Source organism: Acanthisitta chloris, unplaced genomic scaffold (genome assembly GCF_000695815.1).
Source record: "Acanthisitta chloris isolate BGI_N310 unplaced genomic scaffold, ASM69581v1 scaffold16346, whole genome shotgun sequence".
NCBI classification, from domain to species: domain Eukaryota; kingdom Metazoa; phylum Chordata; class Aves; order Passeriformes; family Acanthisittidae; genus Acanthisitta; species Acanthisitta chloris.
The window spans coordinates 20799-34831 of NW_008678880.1; the positions used below are offsets into that span (position 1 = coordinate 20799).

General features: G+C 43.5%; 1 protein-coding gene across 1 annotated transcript in view; it reads left to right on the forward strand.

The window, feature by feature from the left end:
• Positions 1-11030: 11030 nt before the first annotated feature.
• WDR20 (WD repeat domain 20) overlaps positions 11031-14033 on the forward strand; it is a gene marked incomplete at its 5' end in the record, with an annotated part of 17831 nt that continues 14828 nt past the window's right edge. The window contains 1 exon segment of the mRNA XM_009077096.1: positions 11031-11274. Within this exon segment, the coding sequence (XP_009075344.1) occupies positions 11031-11274 (244 nt within the window).

Genomic DNA, 14033 nt, shown 5'->3' on the forward strand with positions numbered 1-14033 from the left:
TTAGGTTGGATATTAGGAAGAGATTTTTTACAGAGAGAGTGCTCAGGCATTGGAATGTGCTGCCCAGGGAGGTGGTGGATTCACCATCCCTGGAGGTTTTCAAGCTGAGACTGGATGTGGCACTTAGTGCCATGGTCTAGTGACCACGATAGGGTTGGACTTGATGATCTTGGAGGTCTCTTCCAGCTCGGCTGATTCTATGATTCTGTGACTCTATACTCTTTTGGTGGCACACAGTGGAGGAAAATACTTGAGTCAGTTTGGAAGAACTGCACAAAAGGAAGAGGGGTTTGCTCTAGGTGACTGCCAAAATAGATCAGTACTGGAGGTGTAAGTTTTCTTTATTGTAAGAAATGGAACGGGGGAGAATATTAAAAACAAGAATTGAGTAAATCATATCTCATTGTAGAAATCAGATCATAAGTGTTCATACAAGTCTATAAAATGTATTATAAGAGAGATGGAGAAATGATGAAAATTGTGACAGCTGAAAACTAATGAACATAGTGAGAGGGACAGGGCCACTTATTCTAGTAAGCAGTGTAAGTGCTGTGTATATAAGGCATGTTAGACATCATTGTCCCTTCATGAGAACAACAAGGTGTTCAGTAAAATCAGAGGGGAACAAAATTCAGAGCTGATACTCTTTTCCACATGCTTAACTTTATCAGGGTGTCTTGCTTCGGTGATCTAAGTGAATAATAAAGAGGAAGTGGGTGTTAAAACCAAATCTGGCAATATTTGCAATTCCATGCAGTAGTTAATGCCAAAAAATCCTGTTGTATTTGCAATTTAAATGGCTTCAGGAAAGAAATCTGGGGTGGACAATAATCCATTAATGCAGCTGATTTCAGGAATTTACTTCTGGAACATTGGATGTGAGGAGAAATGTTTTCCCTGTGAGGGTGTTGAGGCCCTGGGATATTGCCCAGGGAGGTGGTGCAGTCACCATCCCTGGAGGTGTTTAAGGGGCATCTGGATCTGGTACTGGAGGACATGGTTTAGGGTTTAGGGGTTCCAGCAGTGACAGGTTAATGGTTGGACTCGATGATCTTAGAGGTCTCCTCCAGCTTTGGTGGTTCTATGATTGTGTATCTGCCCCTGTTGAAGAAATGGTACTGGAGTATAGAGTCTTGGATTGTGGTCCAGTTCTGCAGTCTGTGATTATGGAGTGTGTATGTGCCATGTCTTGTTAAATCTGTGTCTTAATTTCTAAGCCATTGAGGGGGAGACCAGTATAAAATTGTGACCTGTCACCCATGGTTTATAAATAGCCCTGAGAGATCATTGTTTTTAACTTAACAACTGCACAGTGAGATCTTCTTCTTGTATATGCTCTTAAAAAGAGCTGAGTAGGGGGAGCAGAGGAGGAAGGTGTCTGCATCACATGCAGAACATACGTGATTGTGAATGAGGTTTCTGCTGGAGAGGTTTGTATCCAGCAGGCTGAGCTGCAGTTGAGCCAGAATTCTGCAGACAATAATGCTGATATCATGCCTTCTCTCTTCTTCCTATAAAAAAAAAAGCAACTAATTGCTTAAACCAAAATAGAATATCTAATTCAGTTCATGTCTGTTGGGAGCGTGTGATGCAGTGACTTTAGTCAGAGTTGTTTAAGTTTACAGATTTAGTGTGGCCAAACGTGTCACTCTGGAGTCAGTCTCCATTTTGATCTGACAGAGGAGTGTCAGATTGTGTGTTAGGAAAATTATTTTCCCTGTCAGGGTGTTGAGGCCCTGGGATATTGCCCAGGGAGGTGGTGCAGTCACCATCCCTGGAGGTGTTTAAGGGGCATCTGGATCTGGTGCTGGAGGACATGGTTTAGGGGTTCCAGCAGTGACAGGTTAATGGTTGGACTGGATGATCTTAGAGGTCTCCTCCAACCCTGATGATTCTATGACTCTGAGTGCTGCTGGGGAGCAAAGGGACAGGTTTTCTTCTGCAGGGATAATAAAATTGACTTTGTTAAGTTTGTGGGAACAAACGGCTTTTGAAAAGTTAAGTTCAGTGTCATGTCACTTCCCTGGAGTTTTAGTGCTTAGATTATAGTGCAGCTGAAGATTGCTGGAGCTGCTTGGGAGTGCTCTCAGTCTGCTTCCTGGAGTGAGGAGGCTCCTGGGTTTCCTTTGGAGACCTGTGAGGACTGACCAGGACGTGCTCTGGAGAGCTGTGCTGAGGGCTGTGGTCAGTTCATTAGAACACTTTGGGTCTGACCAGGCTCCTGGAACAGCACTGGCACTAATTGTGTGTTTTGGGCTTCCACTCAGAATAATGTCAGCATGGGTGAAAGTTTGACCCGATGGGTAACATCTTGAATTGAAAATGCTACAAGTTTCTGAAGGAACAGTTTCAGGGACTTGAGACCTCTGTTGCGTTGTGGCAGGTGGAGGCAGGAGGCAGCACAGTGTTCCCTGCTCAGAAGACAGAGGAGGGATTTTTCTTGTGTGGAGGGCTTAAAAACCTTGTTTCAAACCTCCCTCAGCCTCCCTGGGCTGCAGGAGTTCAAACATGTTCATACTCCTGTCCTGCTGGAGTGCCCTTTGCCCAATTTTATAGAGAAACAAAGGGTAGGCACATTCTATGTGCACCTCAGAAGTGAATGGGGATTTGCAAACAAAAAAAGCAGTTCTCTTTTTTTTTTTTTTTTGAGAGTCTGTTCTGGGTTTTTGAACTCTTTTTCTAAATGAAAATGTCCACTTTTTCTAGGGTTGTTGGTAGACTGGTGCTTTCACCTTAGACACCTTCTGAAAGAATGTGCTGATCTATACTGTAACCAGATAAATGTTTTGGTTTATGGCCTTACTGAAGTGGAGTGAACATTGTTATGGTAAGCTGTAAATCAAAGAGCCCTTTATGTGCACTCTTTATGGTGTTCACATCCACTTTCTTGATCTTGCCAATTATATAACCATCGGTTCAGTTAACATGACACAGATTTATTTCAAACCAGTGTGTGCTCTTTGCTCTGTTCGAGTGCTTAGAGCAATTCTTCTGGAAAACAGGATATGATCATTTTATTGGATCCTTCAGGAAGCCACACTGATCTCTGCCTAAATATGAATTTATGTCCAGTTATCTGGACTGGAGCTTTTCTCTTAATGTATGTGGTCATAGTTGTCTGCTGTGCTGAAATCTTGTTAAGGGAAGCTTTTCTCCTTTCACAAGTCATGTATGTCTTGTATGGACCCAAGTGGGAATTAAGTCTGTGAGGGAGAAGAATATCAAGTAGCTTCCCAAATTTGCAAGCAGCTTTGTACAAAATTGATCTTTGAGACTTTATTATGGATGAATTGTGTGGAACACTTGAAAAAAAATGAGGTTAAATAAAATTACTTGGTGTCCCTGTTTTACTAACAGAGCAGTTCTTCCAGAGTATCCTAGAAACTCTGTCACATGCCTTAAGTGTTCCTGTTCAGCATTTAATCAAGTGCTTTGTACCTTACAAAAAACCTTCTGCAAAGATAGAGGAACCCATTTGTGAGGAACAGTGTTGTTCGGGAGAGTAACTGTTCTGTTGGGTGGGAAAAAAATCTTGGAATGCTTTTGTTGGGAGCAGGTGTAAGTGCAGATTATTTTAAACTTGCAGTGAGATCATTCAGAATATTTAGATGTTAGAAAAAATACATCAGAAGGTATGCCACTGAAGCCAAACTGCTAGTGATCATGTCTTCATAAGGAGCAGGATCTTAAGATTTATGAAAGTGAAAATGGCACAAATTGGCAGCTACACTTTTGGGAGACTCCAAGGAAAGGAAGCTAGAGATGCCTCAATGGCAAGTCTGAGACTGTGCTGAAGTTATCAGCCTCTTTCCTGCCTGCTCGTTGGTTTTGTCCCAGTTTTGTAGTGTTCAACTTTGAAAATTCATGTCTCATAGGTCCTCTGGCCTTCGTTAGAGAGGAATAAAGGAAAGGGAGTACATGTGCTTGTTTCTAGTGACATTTCACACTTGCCCGTATGTTACCTGGCAGCAAATCCTGCACTGGTTGTGCTGCTGGGAGTGCTAAGCTATTGGTGCTTCAATTCCTGGAGCTGGAAGATCAGCCAAATGTTAAAAGCATAACTAAAAGTGAAACAATATTTTTCTTGATGTTTAAAAATGTGATTTTAATATAAAGCAGGTGCATTGAATGCAATGTTGCAAAAAAAGAGACCTCAAATTTCCCTAGTGCTAATGGCTTTGCAAGGCTCAGGAGACACTTAAAACCACTCTGTGTGTGCACACACAATACCTATTATGCAACCCTTGAAACTAAGCACATCACTCAGGTATGGAAAAAACTGCTCTTATTTATCTGAGAAACTGCCCTTACATTTCAGAAACCTGTTGTAGCTATGGATAACTAGAGCAACTTCTGTGATTGTCTCCTGGCTTTTTAGTGACTCCTAAAGATAGTTTAGATTTGTGTTCTTTAGTTTTTTAAGTGAAAGCTAAGAAACTTTCAAGCCAGTTTAAGTTTTCTGGGGGTTTCTGAAGTGGCCCTAACGTGTGTTCACTTGTACACTACCTGCAAGGTTCATGAATCTGAAGGGATGTTGGAACTTATCCTTTAGCCTGGAGAAGAGGCTCAGGGGTGCCCTCCTGGCTCTCTGCAACTCCTGCCAGGGCTGGAGAGAGGTGTGGGATGTGTGTCCTGCCAGGGCTGCAGGGAGAGGATAGAGGGAATGGCCTTGAGCTGAGACAGGAGAGAGTCAGATTGGATGTGAGGAGAAATGTTTTCCCTGTGAGGGTGTTGAGGCCCTGGGATATTGCCCAGGGAGGTGGTGGAGTCACCATCCCTGGAGGTGTTTCAGAGGCATCTGGATCTCACAATGGAGGATCTGGTTTAGGGTTTAGGGGTTCCAGCAGGTACAGGTTAATGGTTGATGATCTTAGAGGTCTCCTCCAGCCTTGATGGTTCTGTGATTCTAACTGATATGAGTTCCTGCCAGACCTTGAACTCTCTACCAAGAAAGCTCAGTCAGCAATCTGTCGTTCCTGGTTGGCTGTGGCACTGTCAGCTGCACTGAAGAGTGTTTTGTTGGGGCTTTATACTTGCAGGAAGTGTTGCCTGGACTTTGTGTTGTGTATCTTGTATAAATTAAGTAGAACTTTTCCTCTGCATCAGTGTTTTTTTTTTAATAGGGAAAGGCAACCAACTTGTTCCTGGAGTTGTTTTCCTTCCGGAAGTCCCTTTAAGACATAAACCAGACCTGTTAAGTAAGGTGGGAGTGGCTTTGTTGCTGCTGCTCTAGTTGATCCTAAGCTGAGGATTCCGGGGTCATTCAGGTTGGAAGGGACCTCTGGGAGTCTCCAGTCACACAGGGTCAGCTGTGAGATCAGACCAGCTTGAAACAACGGTGATGTAACTACAAGTGATTCTGTTGCTAGTATTAAGTGATCTATATTAAAAAAAAATCTGGAGATCTACTTGTTTGACAAGGAAGTGATAGGAGGGATTTCCAGTGTGGAGCATTGAAGCTGCTATTTCTGGCAGAAACTTGTGTGCAGAAACAATGAACAGAGTTTGCCAGAAAATTCTACACAAGGGCTTGGGATAACTCTGCTTTCTTGTGTTCCTTGTCTTTCTCTGTCCTTCAGCTAGCTCTGCAGGAAGGAGAGGGAGACCAGCACAGATCTGAAGCAAGAATAAACAAGCTGCAAAGGCCCTCCTGGCTTAGCTCTCCCTGTCCTTGCTAATGCAGTGAGCAAGTCTGTTGGGGGAGGCCCTGCCTGGTTCACTAGGGATCCTGCAAGGCAAAGAGCTGCAGTAAGGGTTGATTTGCCTCCTTTCTTTTGGCTAGGACTTAAGGAGCATCTGTGGAGTTCAGTGAAACTCACTTAGTAATAACTCTAGGAGTTGGTTCCTCCTGTTATTGTACAGCATAACAAGCACAGCATGCTCAGGTTGTTCTGTGTCTAACCAGGGCCCATTAAATCCCTGGACAGAAGGCACTGAAGAGATAGCAAGCTGCAGGTAATCAGCTGTGAATCCCAAGCTCCAGAAATGCTGAGGAAATTGTTTTCCAAAGTACTTCATCCTGGGTCTGTGTCTTCTCTTCTACTGTGCACTAGAGCTCTGCATACTTAGCCAATCTGTAACCTGCTGTTCAAGATCAATTAATTCTTGGGACAAGAGAGATTTTCTTAAGAGGATTTTTTTTGGCAGTCAAATTTGTATTAAATGTGTGCTCTCACTTCTAGGCTTAAAGACCTATTCTGCCTCTGTCTCACAGCTGACCCACTGCAAGCCAAATGTGATATTCAACACTATTAAGTATCTAAAGGAAGCATCTTGAGGACTACAGTTGAAATTACCTGAAATAAATTAATAAACAATTAATTTCTGAGCTCAGAGATGTTTTTTAGCTTGGGAGGAGTTGTAACATGTATGCTGTCATCCAAGTAACATTTGCAGAAAGCTGCAAATAGAAGCTAGGAAAAGAAAAGATAGAGAAGAAATCACATCTGTCAAGGAGCATGATTAAGTGCTGACTTGAAATAATGTGATTCACTGTTTGGGCAATCTGGGTATGAAAGCACTAAGTCTTGGATCAATAAAATGAATCTCGGACAGATATTAATCTGGCTTTGACCTTAGAGTTACATACAGCTACAGAGCCAAGGTTATTGATGCCCATCCTAATCAGACATTCAGACATCGGAGTCTGAAAACTTAAATATTTGCCTCAGACTCAGGTAACTGCTGGGTTTGTTTTGGGTTGGTTTTTTTTTCCCATTTTCTTCCTAATGTTTGCATAGTTAAAGCTGTGATTAATATGTTCCATTTGACTGCCTTTCTACTGGAAGTCATGAACTCAGGGTGAATGGGCTACTGTCAGACTGTTAGGTTAGAATTTGTTTCCTCCTTTCTGACCCAGCAGTGTGGGGGTAACTTTGCTCATGTGCTGTGAGAGTGAATTAACTGACACTGGAAAGTCTCTCAGTTACATGGCTCATGTGTTGTTTTTTTGGAGGCATCCAAAAAGCCTAAATGGCAAGTTGGTCAGTTTTGCTTCTGTGAGCAAGTGTAAGGCTCTCTAGGACAGAGTTTTAATCTCATAGAATCATAGATCTTAGGGATTGGAATGGACCTGAGAGATCATCCAGCCCCAACCCCTGCCCTGGGCAGGGACACCTCCCACCAGAGCAGGTTGCTCAAGGCTTATCCAACCTGGCTGTGAACACTGCCAGGGTTGGGGCAGCCACAGCCTCCCTGGGCAACCTGGGACAGGGTCTCACCACCCTCACAGGGAAAACATTTTTCTCACATCCAACCTGGACTTTCCCTCCTAGGGATCTGTTCAGAATCAGCACTTGAAGCTGTTTGTGCCCAAGGTACATGAGTTTTATTCAGCTGTAGCACTGACTTTATGCAGGTGTTGTATGAGATTCCCCTTGTTGCCTCATAACTCTTGTTCCTTCGCCCAATACTTGCATTATTGCTGGAGACTTCTAGTGCAGGTACCAGTTGGCCAAGGTGCCTCTAGTAGAGTCTAGCTTAGCTCAGATGTATTTCAGCTTGCACAGGTGAGGGAGGATGGTGTGGATTCTTAGCCTTGCATTGGATGCACCATCCTGCTTTCAGTTGTGATGACAAAGTGTTGCTCTTATGAATCATCCACAATTGAGTAAGTTTCTCAGAGTGGACAGGCTGGAATAGTGCTGAGTGTTTTTCAGAAGGAGCTGGGGCAGGAAGCCTGCAGAGAACTTGCTGCCAGCTCAAGCAGAGCTGAGGGTGCCTGGTCCTATGCTTTTACCCTCCATGTCTGGTAACAATCTCAAAATCTTTGTTTTCTTTCAAAGTGCTTCACCATTCCTCTGCTAGGGGAGCAGTACATATCACTTTTCTCAGTAAAGAGTGTCACATCCTAGGATTTGACAGTTATGGACTTAGATCTCATGTAAAAGCTCTTTTCTGAGCATCATCTCTTCCACAGAATAGCTCCAGCAAATGGACTTGGTGCTGAGCTCATGAAATGCTGAGTCCCAGGCCTGATTGAATTTTATGAGTAAGCATTTTTCTTGTTCTTACCAAAATCCAATAGCAACCTCCAACTGTGCAGAAATAAAGAATGCCTATTGATTTTACTGTGTCTCTCAGTTAAGGGAGGTCTAGACCAAAGCAATACTTTTGTGCTTGTAGATTTGACTTATCTCCATGAGACAACTGTGCTGTAACTGAAAGCAGTAGCTGCATGTAAATAAAAGGCAGGGCATCCCTGTCAGTAGGAGCCTGGTTAATTCTGGGTTGAATTAGTTTATTTATACTCCATTTAAGTTCAGACAGATTCTCACTGCCATCTGGTTCCCAGAGAACAGCTAGAACAAGCACAGTGAAGTCTGTGCTTGCGTTTAATTTATCAGAATTTCATGCCTTGCTGGATCTGTTACCACACACTTTTGTAAGATGAGGAACTTCAGTCACACCAAACTCGTTGGGACAACAAAAACAAAAGCTAGTGATGATATAAAACCTCAACCAGACAAAACAACAAGGTATATTTCCATGTAGTCTGACAATAGGCGCCTATTGATTTTTGCTACTTGAAGTGATAATGAGGATTCAGAAGAACATCTTGAATATCTGTGTCTTCTGCTGGCTGGCACAGGCTGTGGTGCTCTGATCATTCAGTATGGTTCAGGCTGAGTTCCATTTCCTTTAGAATGGATCTTTGCTCTTAGGCATTGGGTCCTGCTGCAGCTTTTGTCCAGAGGACAGAACATCAAGTCTCATAGGTTTATCTTGTTAACTCTGCATTTAGAATCATCAAGGTTGGAAGAGACCTCTAAGATCATCAAGTCCAACCATTAACCTGTCACTGCTGGAACCCCTAAACCCTAAACCAGATCCTCCAGTGCCAGATCCAGTAACAAAATTTTTCCTCACATCCAATCTGACTCTGCCCTGGCTCAGCTCAAGGCCATTCCCTCTGTCCTCTCCCTGCAGCCCTGGCAGGACACACATCCCACACCTCTCTCCAGCCCTGGCAGGGAGTTACAGAGAGCCATGAGGTAGGTCACCCCTGAGCTGTCCCTTCTTAAGGCTACATTACCTCATTTATCTGAGGTATGGGGGGATGCAGCTCTGTGTTTCTGCAGAATGGTCTGCCCGAGAGAAATCCTGCCCCAGTTTGAGAGTTATCTCTTGGCATCACTTGTTTTGTAGTGATACAGGACCAGGGAATGTTACACAGTCTGAGAGATAAGTGTGTGGCCTCTCGGATTTGATCTTTCAGCTTCAAATTACAGATTTACATCAGCCTGTGAATGCTCTGAGCTAGACATGTGCCTTCCCCTGTGAGCTCCCAGGAGAACTAGGATTCTATTTAATTTCTCCTTGAAGAGGTATTACTAATATTCTTTTTTAGCTTATAATGGATCTCTGGACTCTGGAGAATAACCTTTTCATCTGCTGACTTTAGAAGTTGTAATACATCATCTCATTCTGGAGTTTTCAACCAGGAGACCATGCACCTGATTGAACTGGTTTGTAATGTGTGCTGCAAAACATTAACTGCAGCTTTAATTCTGTTGTGTCTGTGCTTATCATGCCTATCCTGTAGTTAAATTTGCCTTGGAAATGGGTCACCTGTGTACCTAGTGATGGTTTTTTCCCTACTGACAGGTCTAGTTTCTCTCTGTGTAGCTCCATGCATACCAAGGATCTGCTGCTCTTAGTCCTCAAAGGTTTAATACACGGGAGCAATCTTCTTTTGTGTGAAGCTTGTCTTCCTTCTCTTGTGTTGCTGGCCTGATTTCCTCTGACTAAAAATAATGAGGAAGGATACATCAGAATTAGAATCCAAGCCCCAAATCACAGCTACATCTGAGGCCTGTAATACTGTGGAGTGTCTGCAGCTTTCTAATTACAGACTCTGAACCTAGTAAATAGGGAGTTTAAAGAAACAAGGTTGAACCTGATGTATGATCTTGCATGTGAAATGTGTGGGGTTTAATCTCTGGCTGATGAAAGATTCAGTTGTCTGTTCAGAAGTGAGATGGGGATAAACACGGGTGACACAACTGAGAGAGCATTCTAAATGGCTTTTCTGTTCCTTTTGATTCTTGTGACACCTTCAGTTGTTTATATTGAATTTCCTCAGTTTTGTTAGCACTTATTTTGTCTGAGCTGTATTTGAATTCTATTTTCAGTGTCAGAAGCACAATGACTTTGTAGCTCAGTGGTGTAAAATAGTTTTATAATGGCAGTATCATCATCTTGAGTCACTGCCTCTAAAAAATCATAGAATTTAAGGGTTGGAATGGAGTTTAGAGATCACCCAGCCCCACCCCCTGCCCTGGGCAGGGACACCTCCCACCAGAGCAGGTTGCTCAAGGCTCATCCAACCTGGCTGTGAACACTGCCAGGGTTGGGGCAGCCACAGCCTCTCTGGACAACCTGGGCCAGGGTCTCACCACCCTTAGAGTAAAAAACTTTTTTCTCACATACAACCTAGACTTTCCCCCCTTACAGTTTGAACCCAATGCTCTCTTAGGATCTAGTTGCTCATTATTGAGAACAATATCCTACGTTTGCCTGTTCTGAAAGGATAGACCTGTAGTGCAAGAAGTGTGTGACTGAGAATGTGCTATTTTTAGAGCAAAACTGGTTGCATCCAATATTGAGAAAGGTGCTAAGGGGGAAGTAGGCGATACCTTGTCCCTGCTGAATTGCCTCCTCTGGCAGGAGGAGCCTTCTGGGACCTTGAGGACTCAAGGGAGCCTTTGTGTTACTGAGTGGTTGTCATTGCCACCTGATGTAGTTGCAAGGGCTGCAGGGTAGGTGTAGTTTGTGGCAAAACTGGAAAACACAAGTGTTGCATAATACAAAAAGCTAAGCCTTTTGACAATGTCTTGGCTGCCTCTGAGAAATACAGAACTACAGAACAAGCAGAGTTGGAAGGGACCCACGAGGATCATCCAGTCCAACCCCTGGCCCTGCACAGGACATCCCTGACAATCACACCCTGTGCCAATACAGAGCTGCTTTTTAAAGCAGGGTTTTGTGACTGCATGAATTGTTGCTTGGTGTAAATATTCTTTGCAAAGAGATCTGGTTCTGCACACACATTGTGATAAACTGTCTTAATTCTGTTTGCTCTCTTTGCAGGCTGCGGACCTGAGCAAACCAATAGACAAAAGGATATACAAAGGAACACAGCCTACATGCCATGACTTCAATCACTTAACAGCCACAGCAGAAAGTGTGTCTCTCCTAGTGGGCTTCTCTGCAGGCCAGGTCCAACTTATAGACCCTATTAAAAAAGAAACTAGCAAATTATTTAATGAGGAAGTAAGTAGAAATCTTCACACTGTTGCATGCAATGTGTCTGTGATGCTGAAGTGCCCTGGGTGGCTCCATTTGCCTGTTGTAGCTGATTGTTCAGTCACTGCCTTTGTTTTTCAGCTGTTCCATTGTCTTGGAATACACATGCTAAAATGTTTTTCATGAAGGCGTCTTGGGGGAGGGTTGAGATTAAAAATTAGGACTTTCTAGTTGACTGTAATGAGAGTTGATGACAGTTTACTGATGGAAATAAGGTCTACAAATCTAAATGTTTCTGCTTGTGCTCTGCAGTCATTTCTGAGGCTTCTGGTTGCCAATGTAGAAAACATATAAGGCTCTATTTGACTAATATATTATGGTTAAAATGTTAAGTAAGTTAAAAATACCAGCTTTTATGGTTGGGATGCTACAGCAGAAACTGCCTGTGTTGAGGGTTCCTAAGGGATTGCTTGGGGAAGACCAAGCTGAGTGCTGGATAGAGAAAGCTGAAGACACTAATGCCAAGCTCTAAGACCTCTGACTCTGAATATCTGGTCGTATTGGCATTTTTAGAGTAAGTGTCCAAATGTTAATGAGGAAAGAAAACTGTTAACTGGTGTAACTTCTGACAGCATTTTCTGCAGGGGATGAGCTGTGGGAATTTGGGTGGTTTGGAGGAGGTGTTCTCTGGGGTGAGTGTCCTTCTGCTCCTTTTGTGGTTTGACCTAGCTCTGTAGAGAGGTTTGCAGGTCTCCTGGTTGTGGTGGTTGTTGTTTGGGTTTGTTGTTTTTCTTTCCTTTTTAGAAATTTCAGATCTGGATTAGAACTCTGCAGGTTAAGCCTTGCTCAGCTTTCAAACTGAGCAAGCATCTCTCCCACCTCAGGGAGGTGTGTTGCATTGCTCCTTCTTGGTGCAGAGAAGACTGAAGTATTGTTCTCAATGGGGATGTTTTATAATTAGAACTGTCTAATTTCTCCTCGGCTTTCTAAAAGTGGCTCCATGTAGATCAGATGAGAGGTGTTTTTCTCCTTACCTTGCCTTGTCCCAACTGCTCTGTCTCTCTGCTTGTGCTGAGTGGGAAACAGTGCTGGAGAATCTCTTCATGTTGCATGGAGGACTCTGTGGCTAGAGAGCTCTGCATAATGGTTGAAATGTTCATTTTAGCATTGTCCTAACAAAAAATACAGCCTGATGTATTGTTGTATGATCACAGTGTAAGTATTACAAGTAGTAGCAGAAATAAACAGCTAGTTTCGTATCATAGAGTAGTTCCCACTGGTCTGTAGAGGAGAATTTCTGGTGGAATACTTACCTTAAGGCCCAGTGCATGTCTCCATGCCTTGGTGGTGTTTACTCTCTAGTGTCTGCAGTGTGAAGCTGCATGGCAGGCTCAGTAGTTCTGTGGTAAGTCCCCAGATGGTGGGAGCACTGAAGCCACTTCCATCAGAGAGTGTTGCCTTTTGTCTGTGCTGCAGCCAGATCACTTCATTGTGCTGGGAACACATCCTCTGGCAGCTGGGTGCAAACCTAAAGGAGGTGGTCTGTTTTCTGCAAAGCTATGGCATAAGGGTTGGCTCTGTGCTTTCAAAACTGTGCACACAGTAGGCTGCAGGTAAATTGTTTCCTACCTTATCTGCAGTTATAACCAACTCTAAAGCTTTCCTGTGTTTTTAACCTGTCGATGACAGTGGTGAAGTTTGCCCTTGGGTGTGTGTGTAAGTTCTGGTTGTATCTAAAAGCCATTTCAGAGAAACGTTAGTGAGCACTGACGTTTGAGGCAGCTTGTTGGCTTCAAGGTGAAGGTGCCTGTTGGGTTCTGAGCTTAGTGTTTGAGAATAAACATGTCTTCAGAGGCATAAGGTGCTCTAAATGAGTCTCTACATTGTTCAGCAGACCCAGCACTACCAGCACTAGTGCTGGAGATGATGGAATTCACCACCTGTTAGTCCTGTGGTGAGTCAGGTGGCCCAAAGCTCTATCACCTGTGATAGACAATCAGAATAGCACTTATGTGACCTGTGAAATAACCTGATAGGACACACGAGTTTGTGTTGAACATAGGCTACATTTAGACTATTGCATTTCAACTTGTTGCTCTTCTTTGTGTTTTTTAAATCCCATTGATGTATAGGCCACTGGGGACTCGAAAGGCTGAGGTGAGTGGTGCTGTGCAGCTTGTGGCTGCTTCCCTGAACCAGTCTGTATCACCAGTGGTACTCCTTCCAGCCCTGTCAGAATTGAAGTGGTGATACCTTCTTATTCCCCAAACCAAACAAGCATTCCTCACTGATCCAGTTGTTTCCAGGTGGTGGTTGGTAATTATCCATATATAACCAGTTGGTTCTTTCCTCTTATTTTTTTTATCCTTTTTTAAAAAAAAAGCCTTAAGCTGTATATTTCCCTTAATAAACTCTGCCCCAGCCTAAACCAGCACACTGTGTTGCCAAAACTCTTTGTCAGACCTTAATGCATGTTCCTTGATTGCCTCAGTTTTTCAGTCCTTTGTGGCCTATAACTTTGTCCCTTCAAAACATGACTACCAAGATAACCTTGGCTTGTCTTTCTCACTGATGCCTGAAGTTACTTCACTATTCTTTCCCCAAACTGAAGATGAGCTCCTTATCCCACCTCCCTCCCTGATGTGCTGGTGCTGCATTCAGTGCACTCCTGCTGATGCACCTGCCAGGCCCATGGACTGCAGGCCTTGCTTTGCTGTGCTGCAGGACTTTGTGAGCCCAGCTGGAAGCTCTTCAAACTTCTCAAAGTCAGAACTAAAGTTTTTCTC